We start from the raw sequence: 16987 nt of genomic DNA on the forward strand, positions 1-16987 counted from the left end.
ACACAGACTACCTAAAATCTGAGTTATAATTGATACATTTAAATTATTTGAAACCCTAACTAAACAACTTTATTTTATTAGTTGGGAATTGTCTTTACTGTACCGACAATAAATGTCACTAATATGGAGGTGGGGATACGTCTAGGCATATTTGAACCCGGTTATGAGTTGAAGATGAGTGTAGAATGAGTGAAGACCTGTGTATGTGTAGGTTTGCTGACTTGGATCGTATGTTTTGACCAGAACCATTTGTTGAAACCAAAATGACCAAGGAGATTTTAAACTTTCAAAGAGCTATTGAATTATGCACATATCAAACCAGTCACCTCATCTATCCATAACCAAATACACAGCATCTAGGAGGGGACGCATTTTACTTAACAATCCAGTGGTTTGATTGTTTACATTTCTTACAAGACATAGGACATTTTTATAACATGATTTTTAGTAGACAAAGAACCAATTTAATTTTCTAAGATCACAGATGGCCACCCACAACAGCTATGAGCTTGCAACAGATTGTCTCTTATCTTATCAGTGCCAGTAACTGTCTGGTGAATGAATTAATCACTGTTCTGAAACAAGCGTGTTGACGTTGTTAACAACAACAGCGTGTCAATCAGAAAGGGAAAATATTAATGAAGAATCAAAGATAAACAGAAATCGGTGAAATATTTTATATCTTTCGTTACCACATTGAAATTGGAAATGAAAGATAGTCAAGCCTTAAATGAAAAACGTGGTAATATGGATAAAGAATGGACATGGATAGTAGGACTGATATATAGTTTAAAGCGATTCATAAATACTTCAAATTTATCAAGAGAGAAATCGTTATGATAAAAGAAGCTTTTAATTATGACTTAAACCTGATACCATGGTGAACAAATTAAAAACGTCTTTTAAACCTCGTGTATTTTCACACCTCGGTGTTCACAGTCATACTGTACAATTTTGAATACACAGTATTAATTTCTTCTCAATCGAAAGAGTGGTTTGAACTAATTTTGACGATTTGGCAACTATTGCATTCTTTCTAGGATCATAACGGAAATTTTAGAACAATTTTTAACATTTTTAATGCAGAATTATATTTGTTAACACATCTAAGTAACTGGGATGGCCACAGTGTTTACATCCCAACTGCAAGATCACCGATTTGTTCCTAAAAGTAAGTAACTTTTTAATGGTTCAAAACAGGACCTACCTGTCCTCCTGAAATAATTAGGCTTTGAATGAATAATCCTGACTGAAGAAACAGCTGATCATAGTCACAGTCAGAAACAAAGCCACTTATTTCATCTTATCTCACTGCATACTATTATCATAACCAACTATTTATTAGTCTATGATTCTATCGTCATATTGTATTCACATATGGTCACCGTCTCAAATTTTCTGATAATAATAACAATAATTAATGCAAACTTTGTTAAAAAAATATTGTGAGTGTAAATTGCAATTTACTTTTTCCCTCCGGAGTGTTATTTCTTGACTTTTCCCAACTCCCGCGTACTTTCTACGACGTGACCGTTGTAATTCCATCCTAGTCACTCCCCTGACCTCACGTAGCCCCGGGTGTGTCACGGAGGTTCACGACAGAACATCACTATCTAATGTCTTAATCTTCACCGCGTCAGCCGCCAGCGCATGTGCCGTTACACTATTGCAGCTGTGTGAAAATTCGTCATAACTTGTGTTAGTGTGTGTGATCATTTAGATTTCTCACTGTGTTTCTTTGTATCACAATTTTCACGTTAGTATTGTTTACTATAGTGAGTGCCTATTGGTGATTGTTCAGCCTTATCTGTGCTCCGGGTTCTAATCATTTTCAACTGTTGCTTCCAACCGATCCGCTTATCACAACATGGCGGATGTGCGGTTTACACGGCTTTGATATCATTATTCAAGTTATATAACAGGAGTTTCACAGTTATATGTTTCTGAAACACTCAGTTTTACCATAGACAAAAAGAAAAGACTGTCAGCCGTGCTGTGGTTACTATCACAGGTGGCTGTGTTACTATGGTTACCATAAATTTTGGCACACACCGCTGGGAGCGCCATGTTGTTAGCGCTCCAAGCGGTGTGTGTCAGAACCTGTCTATGGTTTTACCAATCGTGATAGAAAATTCCCGCAATAATACCCTAAATATCAGCAAAAATAAACTCCAAACGAAGAAATGTTTCTGTGGTTACTTCTGCTCTTTTTGCGGTTGATTTAAACTAAAATTTAGTCCAAAAATATATGTAAACATATTCTTTTCAGAAAACTGAACCGTGTGTAACCACAATAAAAACCGTACGATATATTTTGTATCATACACGTATTTCAAGGCGGTCGTTTCGTGAATATACCAATAATATATTTTTTGACACTTGTGAAAATGAATGAATAACAATTTTCAGACGACACGCCAGACAGGTCAGGCGCCGTGGTTATTTCCAAGTTATTCGTGCAATAACGCAATAACGTGCAGGGGAGAGCAGTGGAGCATAGAAGGACGCAGGACGCAGGATAGGGGTTCAAGGACCTCGCGTGCAGGACAGGACACCCCCAGTAACACCTGGGTGTAGGGGTGAATGTTGTGATGTAACATAGACAGTGATTATAGGGGTGCAGTCAAGAACAAGAGACTAAACCCAGTTGACATCCCCAAAGTTGTAGCCAGTTTTATAAGGAAAATTCTTGTGATTTTGTGACCTTTCTATACAAGCCAAGCTAAAACACACACTGCAGCATGAAAGTATGAAAAAATAAAAAGGTAGAATGTTGACAGTGGAACATTCTGTGATAGCTCACCTATCTTTGTAAGAATCCAAATAAAGATTGGCTACAGCATGATACATGATGTGATGTGTACTTCAATATCTTCGTGGTTTTGGCCAGTTTCAGAAAGAAAGTGAACGTAGGAACTCAGCCATCAAGAGAGTGAAGTAAAAGAATAATTTCGAAAACTATAGCTTTTTTTATATCTTAAATCCAACATAGAATCGAAAATTAAGGAAGGAATACAATTTTGACAGCAGTACAATAAGTCAATTTACAAAAATAAGTTATAAGGTGTTCATAACTTAGTTCTCCTAGTGTTTGTTTGATTTCCCAGCTTTGGCTGGATTTGTATACCAATCTTGTTTTGTTTACACTTTCTCACCTAAGAATGTGATCGGATCTTGGATTTAGAAACCAGGTGTGTTCAGAAATTTCCTCAATTACCCATAAAATAAACCCGACAGCACCCTAACCCTGTGCTGCAAGCAACAGGTTCACGATAAAAATATACCGTGGTGCGAATGAGTTAACTAACACATTAACACAGATGATGATTTAAAGTACAACTTCACTGACACAGGGTGGAGATGAAGGAGGTTTTCTGAATTGGAAAACCTGTCCACCCTTTAAACTGACCCTTCATTTAAAAGATGTGCGAGAAGCTGACGGATTCCGACCTTAAAAAATATTTAAATGGCTAACCCCCATTTAAATACCCAAACCCCCTTTTACAGCCCAAGATGAGTAACAAACTACATGCTCCCTACAAACTACAAGGTGTACAAGCTCCCTACAAACTACCAGCTCTCTACAAACTACAAGCTACAAGACTACAAGCTGGTCGCAACGTCGTGGGAGACCATAGGGTGAGAATGTGGTAACACTATCAGCTTGTGGGTTACTGGCGAAACCGATCCTGATTCCTGACAGGAAGACGGGGAATTGGCCCTCCTGGTCAACTGTTTCCGGCGAGGTGAGACGACGCATTGCTGCCAACTCAACCGTAGTAATTGTCTAAACTAAACTGATTAGCGATCGACTACCATCACGTGATCGCGAATTCCATACAACATCTTCAGCATTTTTCTTGCGCTTTGTTTTGACTAAATACGTTACGGGAGGAAATTGAACATACCCTGTTTTGATATACTGTATGTGGAAAATTAAAAAAGGTAGGCTAGGTTTTATTGGGTTATGCAAATGTTAGATTTAAGTCACTTGAGAACGAGAGGAGTTCCCTTAGGCTACCGAAACGTAGTGTGGTCAAGCTCAAAACACTTAGCGTAGACATTTTACCAAAATAAATATGTAGGCAAACCATTTAAGTTATTACAAACCATTCGTGCTGTTGTATATTACTAATTGTTGAATATCCTGAGAAATTTTCTTCACTGAGAAATGTCTCTTCCTTAACTGTTGGCAAATTAAAGGAATGCGGTCTTTACTTCTAACAATGTTCATTGTTCTATATCAGAATCTTCGTATCAAGTCTACTGGATGGGTGATGAATGATGCCCACGCTGTCTACAATGTCGGGTCGTCATTGATACAGGCTCCGCCAGTCACATTGCTCGGGTGAACGTCCTCACTCCTCACTGATATACTACGATCCGCTACTTGCTACACTGCAATCCTACCATCCGCTACTTGCTACACTGCCATCCGCTACTTGCTACACTACGATCCGCTACTTGCTACACTACGATCCGCTACTTGCTACACTACGATCCGCTACTTGCAACACTACCATACGCTACTTGCTACACTGCCATCCGCTACTTGCTACACTACGATCCGCTACTTGCTACACTGCAACACTACCATACGCTACTTGCTACACTACGATCCGCTACTTGCTACACTACGATCCACTACTTGCTACACTGCAACACTACCATACCATTAGTATTATATTGTCTGTGACCATACGCTACTTGCTACACTACCATCCGCTACTTGCTACACTGCTACACTACGATCCGCTACTTGCTACACAGCTACACTATACATTATATACCATCCACTACTCGCTAACATTACCATAAACTACTGGTGGTTAGGCTTGGTGAGCTGGTATAACCAAAATTATTCATAACAACTCAAAGCATGATGAATAAGCATGTGGATCAATGGATTAATTGATTGTTAATTGAGTTACTGTACTTTTTAATCACTGAGTGATTCATGTCTGGTAGAAAACTCCAATGATTTCAGGTACACAATCTGATCAAAATGTCGCCCGTCACAGGGACATGAATATGTCATCTAGCCGATGTAGATAAGCTATACCAATTTGTATGTGGGCCATAACCAAAAGTACGGTGCCAAATACAATTGCTTCTTCCCTATAGGGAGATATTCGCTAAAAGGATACTCAGTAAATGTTTGGTATACATTACCTACAGGCCTATTATTTAAAAGCGACAGCAAGGTAGTTTATCTTAAAAAACTGAACAAATTTTACGTACATGATCATGGAGAAATCAGCTTTAATTTCTCTACAAATGCTCAAAGACAAAAGAATAACTTATTATAATTCCAACAACCAAGAGTCAAATCAATAGTAAGCAAACCGAAACAGTTTGATGCAAACCTAAAAAAACTAAAAAAAGTCAGTGTGTATGGATTCCCTATATGATATTGTTGCTTGATAGCCTCGATAAAATAATACCACTACTTATGTCAAATGAATACTATGGACTACTTTCCAGTCAAAATTTAAGCCAATTGTGACAACAAAATTACTTCTCTCAAAGAAATGTACTTGCCATTAAAAAACGAACTATAGTCTCGATAGTTAATTTGATCCGATACAAATATCGATAAGAAGTCACGTATCGCGCCGGGTTACAGTATGTCGATGCCCAGACATCCCTCATATCCATCCCTTTGTCCGGGTCACTCACCCCAGTGCCACTGTTAGGTTGATTACCTACTTTGTACAGGTTGTTTACGTCAGCGAGGTAAAGGTACTCTGAGGTTAAAAACCCTCTTGCATTAGTTTTTAATTTGAATTGGTAAAAACTGGTTAAAATATGTATGTTTTTAGTTTGAATTTGATGGAAAATGATTGAAAAGGACATTAAGTTTCATTTTATAAGGTTGTATAAGTAATAACATATAATAAAAAATACTTAAATGGTAGCCTAATATTTAGCCTACCTACTTCTTAATAAGTAGGCTACATACAAATAGTCGTCTATTTGTTTGAAACCCTTCTGAATATATTTAAAGTTTTAAAACAAGAATTTTTCATTGTTGTAAAGTGGATAAATAAACAAAAAACTCAAATTAACTAACAAAAAAGTATTCTGTAAAATTTTGTCCAATTGTATATGACAAAATATTACAGAATTAGTGCAGTTTATTAGTTTTATAGAGTAACTAATTAAAAAAAAATTAAAAATCTAAAAAAAATGTTTAAACTTCCTTGGTTATTCTTAGTTTCAACAGCATAAAACAACTAAAAACACAAAAGACACAACTTATATTGTGTCCATTTCTAAAATACTTAACAATTTCAATACATTTTCGCGATTTCAAATATTACACATTAAATCCATTAAGAATGTATATTTCATAAGCAAAGATGAAATGGCAGTATATGAAATAATTTACCATGTTATTGAAGTGTAATTTAGCATTTAACACGATTCAAATAACACAAAGACTTGTGGCACAGTGCCAGAAGTTTGGCCAGAACTCGCGATTCTCAGTGTGATAGTTTTAAGAGGGGGGTTTGGCTGTGCTTTTAAATAAGCTCATCGGGAAAACCACTGTTCAGATATTCCAGTCTGTTGTCAATTGCTTTTTGGATTTGAAAATTCTGTGTCAAATTTATGAAATTGTGTGATTCAAAGAATTGCAGCAGAAATAGTGTTATGTACTTATTTATTCACAACTGGTACATTTGCGTAGGTATAATTTCGTCTTGCAGTAAAAGAAGAGGCATTTTAATTTCAAAACTGTTGTGTGAAGTTTTCTTTCTATATAATTAAAGGTGAATTACTCAAAAAATATACCTAATGGCTGCAAAACATACCAAATTGATTTAAGTAGGTACAAAGAATAGGTTATCATTTACAAAAAATTAAAATTTATGTGATTAAATAAAACCCTGAAATTAGAATTTAACATCCAAATTTAAAATTGTAGCAAAAAGAAATATCTACGATTACAAAATAGTTAAAGAGCAAAAGAACGAGGGGGTTGGAAGTACCTAAGCGGCGAAGGAAATTTTTAAATTATTCCCAGCACGATTTTAAAACTTAATTTAGGCTACATGACAACTATGATGCACCTACATAAAATACAATATGACTCACCTCCGGTGCCCAAGACTTTGAGCAGGTCAAAACATGACATATCCACACGTCCCTTGCATGTCAGGTTAACTGGAAACAAAAATAAACATAAGTAAAATGCTTATGAAGTAGTCAATAAATAGTGGAAGCATGCAACATTAACTAGCCTAGTTAAAATAAAAACATACAGTTCGCTCAATAACTACAAGTTTGTTTGAGTTGGTTTGTAGCAGTCAGGTTATTCAATTAATTGCATAATGTTACTTATGGAATATTTATCTTCAAAGAAGTTAACCGATACCAAAGCTTTATACGAAATTTATTAGTTAAGTAACTTAGCCTACGAAATAAAAATGTGTTCTTACTCTCTCAAATACAAAAATCTATGTTTTACGCAAAGAGGTTGTATTGTTCCAAAAACTATTCAACGCCTAACCTTTTTTCTACTTCAAAAATGACAATTGCTTCAACTATGACAGCTATACAAAACAACAGGTTCAGTAGATACTGTAAGTAAATTAACACTTTTTACTTGTAGATGGTATTAAGAGAAGTAGTTGAACTCAAAAGTACGTACAGAGAGTAAATTACCAATTGGATGTATTGAGTAACTGTATGTGGTTTATTTATATACACATCATTTTGCAAAGTTTTTATTTGATTTGTTATAAGGAATTGACAAAAATAGAATGAGATACATCCGGATTTCATATTATAATATTCGTAAACATATTTCGTAAATCTTCATAGAAATCTTGAAACTATGTTCCTCGTCAGTTCCTTTGTTCACAAGATGCTTTGATGCCAAAACCCATCTTTCACCGCTATTTCACCGCATCTGGATAAGAAGTTGTGTCAACAATCCTTTGTCCTAATCATAACCAGCTGTCGGAAGTCTCCTCCAAGGGGGCGGAGTCCCAGGGGGGCGGACGCCACTTTGCGTTATCAATGATAAACGACGGGGGCAGACGCCCCAGCCACGGTCCATGGGTATCTCTGGAAGTTGTGACCGACTGATAGTTGACAGAAGGGAATGTAGAGTGCCTTGACATTCTGACATAGCTTCACTGATGTTCTATTACACTTTCTCAGGGGTTTGTTTCAAATTAAGAAGGGGTTGCAAAATACGAATTTTCACCAGGGAGTTACCGAATAAAATATTGGTGAAATTCGATGTATCTTGGTTATTGACTAGGTATAGAACATAAAGGAGAAAGGGATTGCTTTCTGTATTTATTTTGTGCCAAGACTTAATTTTGTTCACGACCATAATTTATCAAAGCCAATTCAGGGATACCTTTCAAACTTTGTATTTGTATTTATGTGTATATAATAATTTGGTATTGTTTTGTGATTCATAGTAAAAATATCAAGAATACAACTGGATCCAGTTTCCAACATTTCACAAAACCACTTTTTCTTAGCTACGTTGTAATTTTAATAAACATGAATTAAATGCTATTGTGAACTTGGAATTTCTTGTGTTGCTTTGTTGCTTACTATCTATTATCTTGGACTATTATTGATAGCATATCGATGATGGACAGCAAAGCTAAGCAAAGTTTCATATATTTTTAAAAAATTCCTTTTTTCAGCTTCAAGCTATTTCTTAATTGTATCTCTGTTCCTAGCTTAAAGGGAATAGACACGATTTTTCCATAACCTGACACCAACACCTTGATCGACATTCATCGACGAAATAGGTTTAAACTAAACACAACAGAATTTACGACCAATCTGTTTATTACAATGAAATAAGAAAATTGACATTTTACACTTAGGCTAGGCGCACACGAGCGATTATTTAGAGGCAACTATTTCATCGGCCGATCTGTGCATCATGTATTTGAATCGAAGCGCGCACACAGGCGATCGAGAATTGCGCCGATTTTAAAATCTGGGTTTTGCCACAGATTCGTAGGCGAGGCGATTGTCGCCCAAAAATCTGTAACGTACAGACTGTTATCAGTCCGCGCACACGGTCGACTAAAAAATCGTCCAGTCGCTTGTTGTTCTCCACAGGAGTCAGTGAACTTCAGTGTGAGTTGTGTTGTTTTCTTTGATAAAAAAGGCCCCAGCTGTTATAATAAAAACTGAAACTTTCAACAGACATTCTTTTTCTTTAGTAATTATAGTATATTTCGTACCTAGGGCCGAAAATGAGGTTTTGCCGGCTCGAGATAGTTTTTAAGTTCGAGACGAAGTCGAGAACTTAAATCGATCGAGAGCCGCAAAACCATTTCGGTCCGTGGTACGAACGCTATTTTTCACCACACTATACCCTATTACCACTATTCACCACAATAATAATGCACACTGATAGTCAACACAACTACAACTTTAAGGTTATGTGAAGAAATAATTTGAGGAATCAGCAAAAATAAAAATATATAGTTGCTAGGCAACGGTGACAATAACACAATTCTATTGAAATGCTATGGATTTTGATTATGTATTTAAAATGCATTCATGTTTTAAGTAAGTAAGCGGACAGCTGATTTTGCGGCCCCGGCCTGTAAAAACCTGCTCGGTCCCCAAATTATGGACAGCTGGCATCGCCAGCAAAACCTAACTTTCGGCCACCAATTAACGTATGTAATACAGCCAAAAACATGATAGTGTGGTGAAAAAGAACTTTTTAATGTCATCACGTAAAGTGTATAGTTTATAAAACTGTCGATTTAAATGTCTCTGACTTACTATCGGATGAACCCAATATTTAAGTTGTCTTCTTTTTCTCTTTGGTCTAATTAGAAGAGCACAAACACAGGTTAATTCAACAAAGTCCATTTTAGGATAGCTTAAACGCACTTAAAAAATCCATTTCTCGACTAAAAAATCGCCACGTGTGCGCCTGGACATAAATTAAGGGCGATTTAATTCTGGCAGATTTTTTAATCGGCCGATCGAAAAATCGACCGTGTGCGCCAGGCCATGAAATGAAATCGTTCGACTTTAGATGAAGGTTGAACGAAGAATTCCTCGGTCTCGCCAGAATGCATCTCAATCCAAACCGGAGTACAGAACGCCCGGAATAGCCCCGGACATAGACCCGAGCTATGTATAGAACATTATAGAACACACGTTAACCAACAATGTAGGCCGAACTGCCTATTGTTTTACACTTATTAGTACTTGAAATGAATTTAATACTTGTATTTCGAATAGACGAACCCGTGGTTGAAAAATTTAGGGAGATTCTTTGTTGTTGACTACAATGTTTGGGGAAAATTCTTGAAAGAGTGTATACATACTTTGGGAAAACTGTTCAATCAGTAAATCCAACGATGGACGAAATAATAGATAACTTATTGACAACGGGATAAAGGAATGCTTCTTGTAAATAATCGCATATCTTGCACTGAATAAAGGAAGACACCCATTTGGTGGCACCAAATACATGAACATTTTACACAAATAACCGAGCACTTAAGAGAATATTCAAAAAGCTCGGTACATAGCAACATTTGGTGTCTCGATATTCTATGCCCGTGCTAGAAGTAGAACAAAGGGAGCAGACACATTTAGGTCTGATGACGTTTGCTATAAGTTTCCGGGTTAAAATCTTCCGAGTTGCCGGCTGAGTGAGTTTTTATTCCTGGCACCACAGACAATGCAGTAAAATAATCACTCTTAAGTGTACAATTTGGTTAAAAGTTAATAACAAAAATCTGTGTTATGTGTTGATATAAAAATTCATCATGGATATGATAAGTTTAAATTTTATGACAAAAACCTTTTACATCACCTTTGTTTACTGAATTAAAAATAAATAAAGTTCATAACCCTGATCTGAATTTGGAAAGTAAATCTGTAAACACTATTAAAGTTTCGCACAGCATTTTCCAAACTTAGTATAATTTCGCTGGACGAAGACGACGAGTAAACCCCCTTTTTCTTGAACAATTATTGCGCATCAATTAAATCTCTTAAACCGATTGAGTGAGTTGTGATTAAGGGGCAGGAAAATGTGGAAAGATAGGGCAAAGGAGTAGAAAAATAAGAATATAGAGAGGGATACTATAGGAGGAATATATAAGAAAGAACTGAGAAAGATATGAAGTGAAGAAAAGGATACTTTGCAGGACGAATAGGAAATTACGAAGGTATTTAAAAAGTTAGGAGGACAAGTAAAACATATGGGGAATAAGAAAAAGAGAAGAGGGACTTAAGAAAAAGAGAGGATCATAATAGTAGATATAGACGGAAAACAGGAGGTGATGAAGCTATAAGGAACAGTGTAAGAACGGAGGAGGAAAAAGGAAAATATGAGGAAAACAGGAGGGATAGAAGAGGAAGATAGGAAGTAGAAAGTAGGAAGTTAGAAGACGAAGTGCGCATTGTGGCTTTTGAATAATTAGCGAGATACGTGTCCGTGTTGCGCATCTCGACCTTGTAGGATCTCCGTTGTCCTTCCATGAGTGACCAAGGCTGTCCTGGCACACACGAAATAGAATAGACAACTGGCGACTAGTCTGTAGTAAAGATAGTTCAAGAACTGGACGCATTTGCCAATACGGATGTTTTGATCATTTATTTGACCAAACAATTCTTAAATTATAAAACACCTCTAATCTCAGATCATTTGGTATAGGCTATAGAAGATGATTGAAAAGTAGTGTGTTCTGAGAAACTCGCGACTAGTCTGTAGTAAAGATAGTTCAAGAAATTGACGCATTTACCAATACGGATGTTTTGATTTTTTTATTTGACCAAACAATTCTTAAATTATAAAACACCTCTAATCTCAGATCATTTGGTATAGGCTATAGAAGATGATTGAAAAGTAGTGTGTTCTGAGAATTACTAACGTTCTACTATTGATCTCTGTGCCAACAAAATTTCTGATCTTTTCAAATATACAATTATTTTAGAGTATAGTGATAAAGTTCCCAGAGCAAAGCTCGGTCCCCAGGTACTAGAGAGAAATAGGTTGTTGCTGTTTACCAATGGTGTGTGGCTTTTGTTTTACCAAATAAACTCAGAAAACTTTCTCAATGCAAAACCTTATTATATTTCTTGTGAGCAACCGATTTACTTTTGACCTATTAACTATCGAAGGTGGAGATGGACAGTAATACAATTTGTCACTAAATTTTCAGTATCCATACAAAGTGTATTGCAGCGTAAAATGGTGATGATTTATTGATTGCGAAGTAACACAACACGTGTTGGTAAACGATTGACTATTTATATCGATGTTGGAGACGATCACTAATACAATTTCTTTACTAACTTCCCAGTATTCATACAATGTGTATTATATTATCACATAAGATGAAGAGGATTAAGGCTCTCTTTCCGGGAGGAGGTCTCTCAGCGCAGTACCCGCCATGGAGGTCTCCAGCTTCACTTTCCAAGAGTGAGGCTTGAGTTTGGAAGGAGAAGCTTTGCGTACTTCGTACTTCGGCCCAAAGCTGTACAACGACCTCCCCTCTGGCCTTAAAAATGGGCAAACTGCCTATTGTTTTAGACTAATGAATTTAATACTTCTATTTCGAATAGGCGAACCGAGGTTGAACAATTAAAGATTCGATGGTGGAAGACACTAACGATTTCTTCACTAACCTTCCAGTATACAATGTGTATGTGTCATTATGTGTGTGTACGATGAAGAGTATTTAGACAGGGAAGTCACTCAAGAATCATTGGCACACGATTCCACGAACTCGCGAGGAACGCGGCTTCAACTTGGCAGCACGCCAAGTGTGCAATCGGGCTTCTCATAGTCTAATTGAATTGAAGATTAGTACAGGGAAAAACACTGCGATATCAGGGAAATACAGTTCTGGGAACACGGGTAATATGTGACGCCAAAGGGATCATTTTAGTTGCAAAGCTCCGTACGCACGTAATGAAATTAATTAAATGAATGAAGATTTTACGCTAGCGTGATATGTCACAAGCGTCAGCGTGGAGGAAAACGAGCTCAGAAATGTTATTATGATTAATTAACTTATTTATTTTAGTGGAAGTAGTTTTATAATTCATAGAAAACTGTCCTCTTCTGTGGAATAACATTTTCTGGGTATAACACGACCTACAGCTAAAAGATTGACAAACATTACAAAAATAGCCTAAATCAAGCCATGAAGTTAATACCAATAGACACAATTTTCCTACTTTAAAATTGTTTTATATTTCCCTTGTTTAAAGTAAAGGAAGTAATTTTGAACAACTAACCCCGTGATATCCACTTCTATTTATTGAGTTACGTTTATAAGATTATTTGGTAACATTTTGGATTTAGGCATAGATAAAACATACTCCCTTAATATATTTATCATCCTTAAGGAACAGCTGAAGCCAATTTAATTGTCAGTTATGTCCTGTGCACTGTAGAGTTCGTGTTTTGTTTACAATTCGTTTCTTGATATTTAAGTGATTTAAAACTCCCTTCAACCAAATAAAAAGATCTAATCATACGCAATAACTCGTCCACTAGTTGCATAACCAAACAGTAGAGCACAAATCAGTGTCACCGGTCAAGAACTAGACCCGAAAACGCGCTTCAAAATAAGTAGTGCAAAGTAGTAGGCCTACCTATAGGTTTAATTTATATTAGCCTACATTGAACAGCATTAAAAGCAATGCCTACACAACCTTATGTGTGTGACATGGACATATGTTGTGATCTATAGTCAAGGTCTCGTCACATTTCCACAGAGACCTGCAGCTGCTAGGTTTACCCAACGATGTAAAAACAACTAACTGAGTTGTTTATATCGTTGGGTTTACCATGGCTGCGGTTGGCAGAAGTGTCGTGGGAACGGAATGTCGGGTAAAACGCGATCTTTCAAGGTTTTACCTTTATCGGTTTCAGTTTCGATATCACAATACGCAAGAGACAACAGTCGATGGGATGGTCAATACAGCGGATGTTCTATTATTGGCAAATGCTACGGCACATCTATGTACAGCTTGGCAAATCTTGAACATAGTTGTTCTAAGAAGTTCGATGGAATTGTGTTGAATTGAGAGAATATTCTGTAAGCCTCTGTAAATTGGACACAAGAAAAGTAATTTAGTCCTTGTAGTCGTTAGATTGTATACACATATTTAGGCTGCACTTTACGCCCTACACTCATTCGAATGAAAATATCGATCGATACATCGATTATTCGATACATCGATTATTCGATACATAATTTGGTTAGTTAGGTAAGGTTAACCTAACCTTACTAACCAAACGATATATCGAATGAAACAATCGATGAATCGATATTTTCTTTCGGTTGTTTCGTTCGAATGAGTGTAGGACGTAAAGTAAAGTGCAGTGTTGCCATTATCTTCAAAAACTAAGTAAACAGTTAAGTTATGCACGACTACTTATTGTAACGAAATACACTGGAATGGTCAAATTAATACACATAGTATGAAGTAAGCAACACATGTTGGACTGGGGGGATTCCTAGAGGTCCCAGTTTCAAATCCCCCCAAACCACAACAAATGGCTAATAACTATGTTATGCCGAGGAAGCAATGTAAAAACGGTTGCAAGCATCATCCTATAGTTCTAGGATGTGAAAACAGACTACGTAATTATGTACAAATACTGTAGCAGCTACACTACACAAAGTAACTATTCCTTTAGTTACACTGTACATCTACATAACTATAGTTACACTACAGTAGTTAGCTCGTGCGGATCACAATGTATACACATGGCAGGGTGACCTACTAACCTACTTTATACAACTGAAACAGTCTACTTCTACTTATCGTACCACACGACACTTACATCATTCCGATGCGCTTGTGTTCACTTTAACATTATTCGGATCTTTTCACGTTAAAGTTGAGTCAGAGGACACATTTGAATAGACAATTGATTTCAAAATATTTAATTTCCGTTTTTCGTAACTTTGGTGAATTTCTAATTGGAGAGGGAATCGAATCAATACAATCATAATATTTCATGAAGAAATAAAAATGTAAACAAGAACAGCTGCATTAGGAAATAAACGAAAATAAAACTAACCTTCACAACAAAGACTAAGGAAATGTTTTCATACTTTTTACATCAAATTAGGACGAATTTATTCATAGCCTCCTCTAATATATGTTGAACTAGCAGAGAACCCGTCCTTCGTACGGGGTTGGCATCAAGAATACAATGCTTATTGCAGTTATACTCAAGTTTTGCGTTTGCAATGGGGGCGGACACAGTTTGATAAAATTTGCTTCTTTAAATTTACGGTATACTATAGTATTACACATCTACCATAGCCATAATGTTCTACCACTTCTCCTAAACAATAGAGAAAAATTAATTATTGAAAAACCACAAAATATCACAAATCATTTATGAAATTAAAAACATAAACATGCCTGTAAACAATCCTACTTTGACAGTTCTCATTGCGTATCACAGTTTTTTGTCGATGCTTAATTCAAATTAGCTGTTTTCATAAATGCAAAAAAATAATAGTGCTGCACCCTGTTGGTAAATCTTTTAACTTTTTAATGCTTTTGCATATCATAGAATAAACTTTTTTAGTTGAAACAGCTGACAAAGTTCTTTAATTCCCTTTAAATATGGATACTCATAAGGTTAACATGGGGAACTACAGAGCCACTGGGGCGGAGCCCGAAAGGATTTTTGAGATAAGACTATGCCTATATGTTAATCGGGAATGTAAGCTATCATCATGCCAAATTTCAGCCCAATCCGTCTAGTAGTTAAAGCGTGATTGAACTTCAAACAAACAAACAAACAAACAAACAAACAAACAAACACACAAACTTTCACATTTATAATATTAGTAAGATAAGATGTAACAATATTATTACATAGTGCAATAAAATATGGACATATGGATCACATTTGGAAGAATGATGTATTTCGATAGGTTAATTTAATATACACTTAATATCGGTAGTTATGTGTAAAACAGGCCAAACATTATGCTAAAGTAATAAATACCCCCGCCGCAGCAAACCTGCAGACTAAGCGAATTTCCATTGACCTGATTGGATTTACACTAAAATGCCTCCATAAAAATAGCACATTTATTTCCTATTTAAATAGAATTAGTTTAACAAGTACCTTAGGTTTGCTGCAACAGGGAGGACAAAAAAGATTTTTTTATAAAATGATAATAGTTTAGTAAGAAATAAAAGTATTTTCAAAATCGATCAAAATATGTTCATAAACAAGCAAACTGCAACAGTCGACTTATTCTCCATAAGAATAACATGGGAATTTTAAAATTACAATTTTTTTGAATTTTCTCCGTAACAATTAGGCGCATAATAACGCTTCAATATACTAAATTATTTGTTTTTTTAAGCTCTACAAAATGGTTTAAAAAGAAATTGTGAAATTTTGTGTTTTTAGGGGCAAAAATGGGAAAAACCTATTTTTACCCCATAAAACCCCCCATAAACCCCCGTTCCCATAGTCCGATCATGCTGGTTCGCGAACTCATTCAAGTATATCCCGCCTTACACCTTCAAACCAAATTTTATCAAAATCGGACAAAAATTACTCAAGTTATCGTGCGGATGGACATATATATATATATATATATATATATATATATATATATATATATAGATATATAAAAATTTGAACGAATGGTGTTTTTGGCCTCTGGGGACATCAAAATGAAAAAGTAAATCGGTCCCGGGCTTAGGTCTTACCATGAGACCTACGGTAATAGCTACTTCCCTATAGGGAAATTCGCTAAAAGGCCATTAGAACTATGTTACACCTTAAAAAAGATGAATCAGTTAAATCTCACTTTAAAAATCTAAATATTTTAACAGTTTTTGCAGCGTATACTTTTGAAATAGCATGTATAGCTAAAAGAGACAGCCTAAAATATGAGCCAGTTGTGCCACATAGCTACAATACAAGACATAAATACCCCCGCCGCAGCAAACCTGCAGACTAAGCGAATTTCCA

At 36.0% G+C, this 16987-nt stretch overlaps 1 protein-coding gene across 2 annotated transcripts in view; it reads right to left on the minus strand.

The window, feature by feature from the left end:
• LOC128999614 (ribosomal protein S6 kinase alpha-5-like) overlaps positions 1-16987 on the minus strand; it is a 165884-nt gene that overhangs the window by 43370 nt on the left and 105527 nt on the right. For both annotated transcript variants that reach the window (XM_054426201.1, XM_054426200.1), the window contains exon 2: positions 7099-7167. In XM_054426201.1, coding sequence (XP_054282176.1) covers positions 7099-7167 — 69 coding nt within the window. The remainder of the gene's footprint in view (positions 1-7098; positions 7168-16987) is intronic.

This window comes from Macrosteles quadrilineatus, unplaced genomic scaffold (assembly GCF_028750875.1).
Source record: "Macrosteles quadrilineatus isolate MER2022 unplaced genomic scaffold, UCM_ALF_1.0 Scaffold_8__2_contigs__length_117827958, whole genome shotgun sequence".
Taxonomy (NCBI): domain Eukaryota; kingdom Metazoa; phylum Arthropoda; class Insecta; order Hemiptera; family Cicadellidae; genus Macrosteles; species Macrosteles quadrilineatus.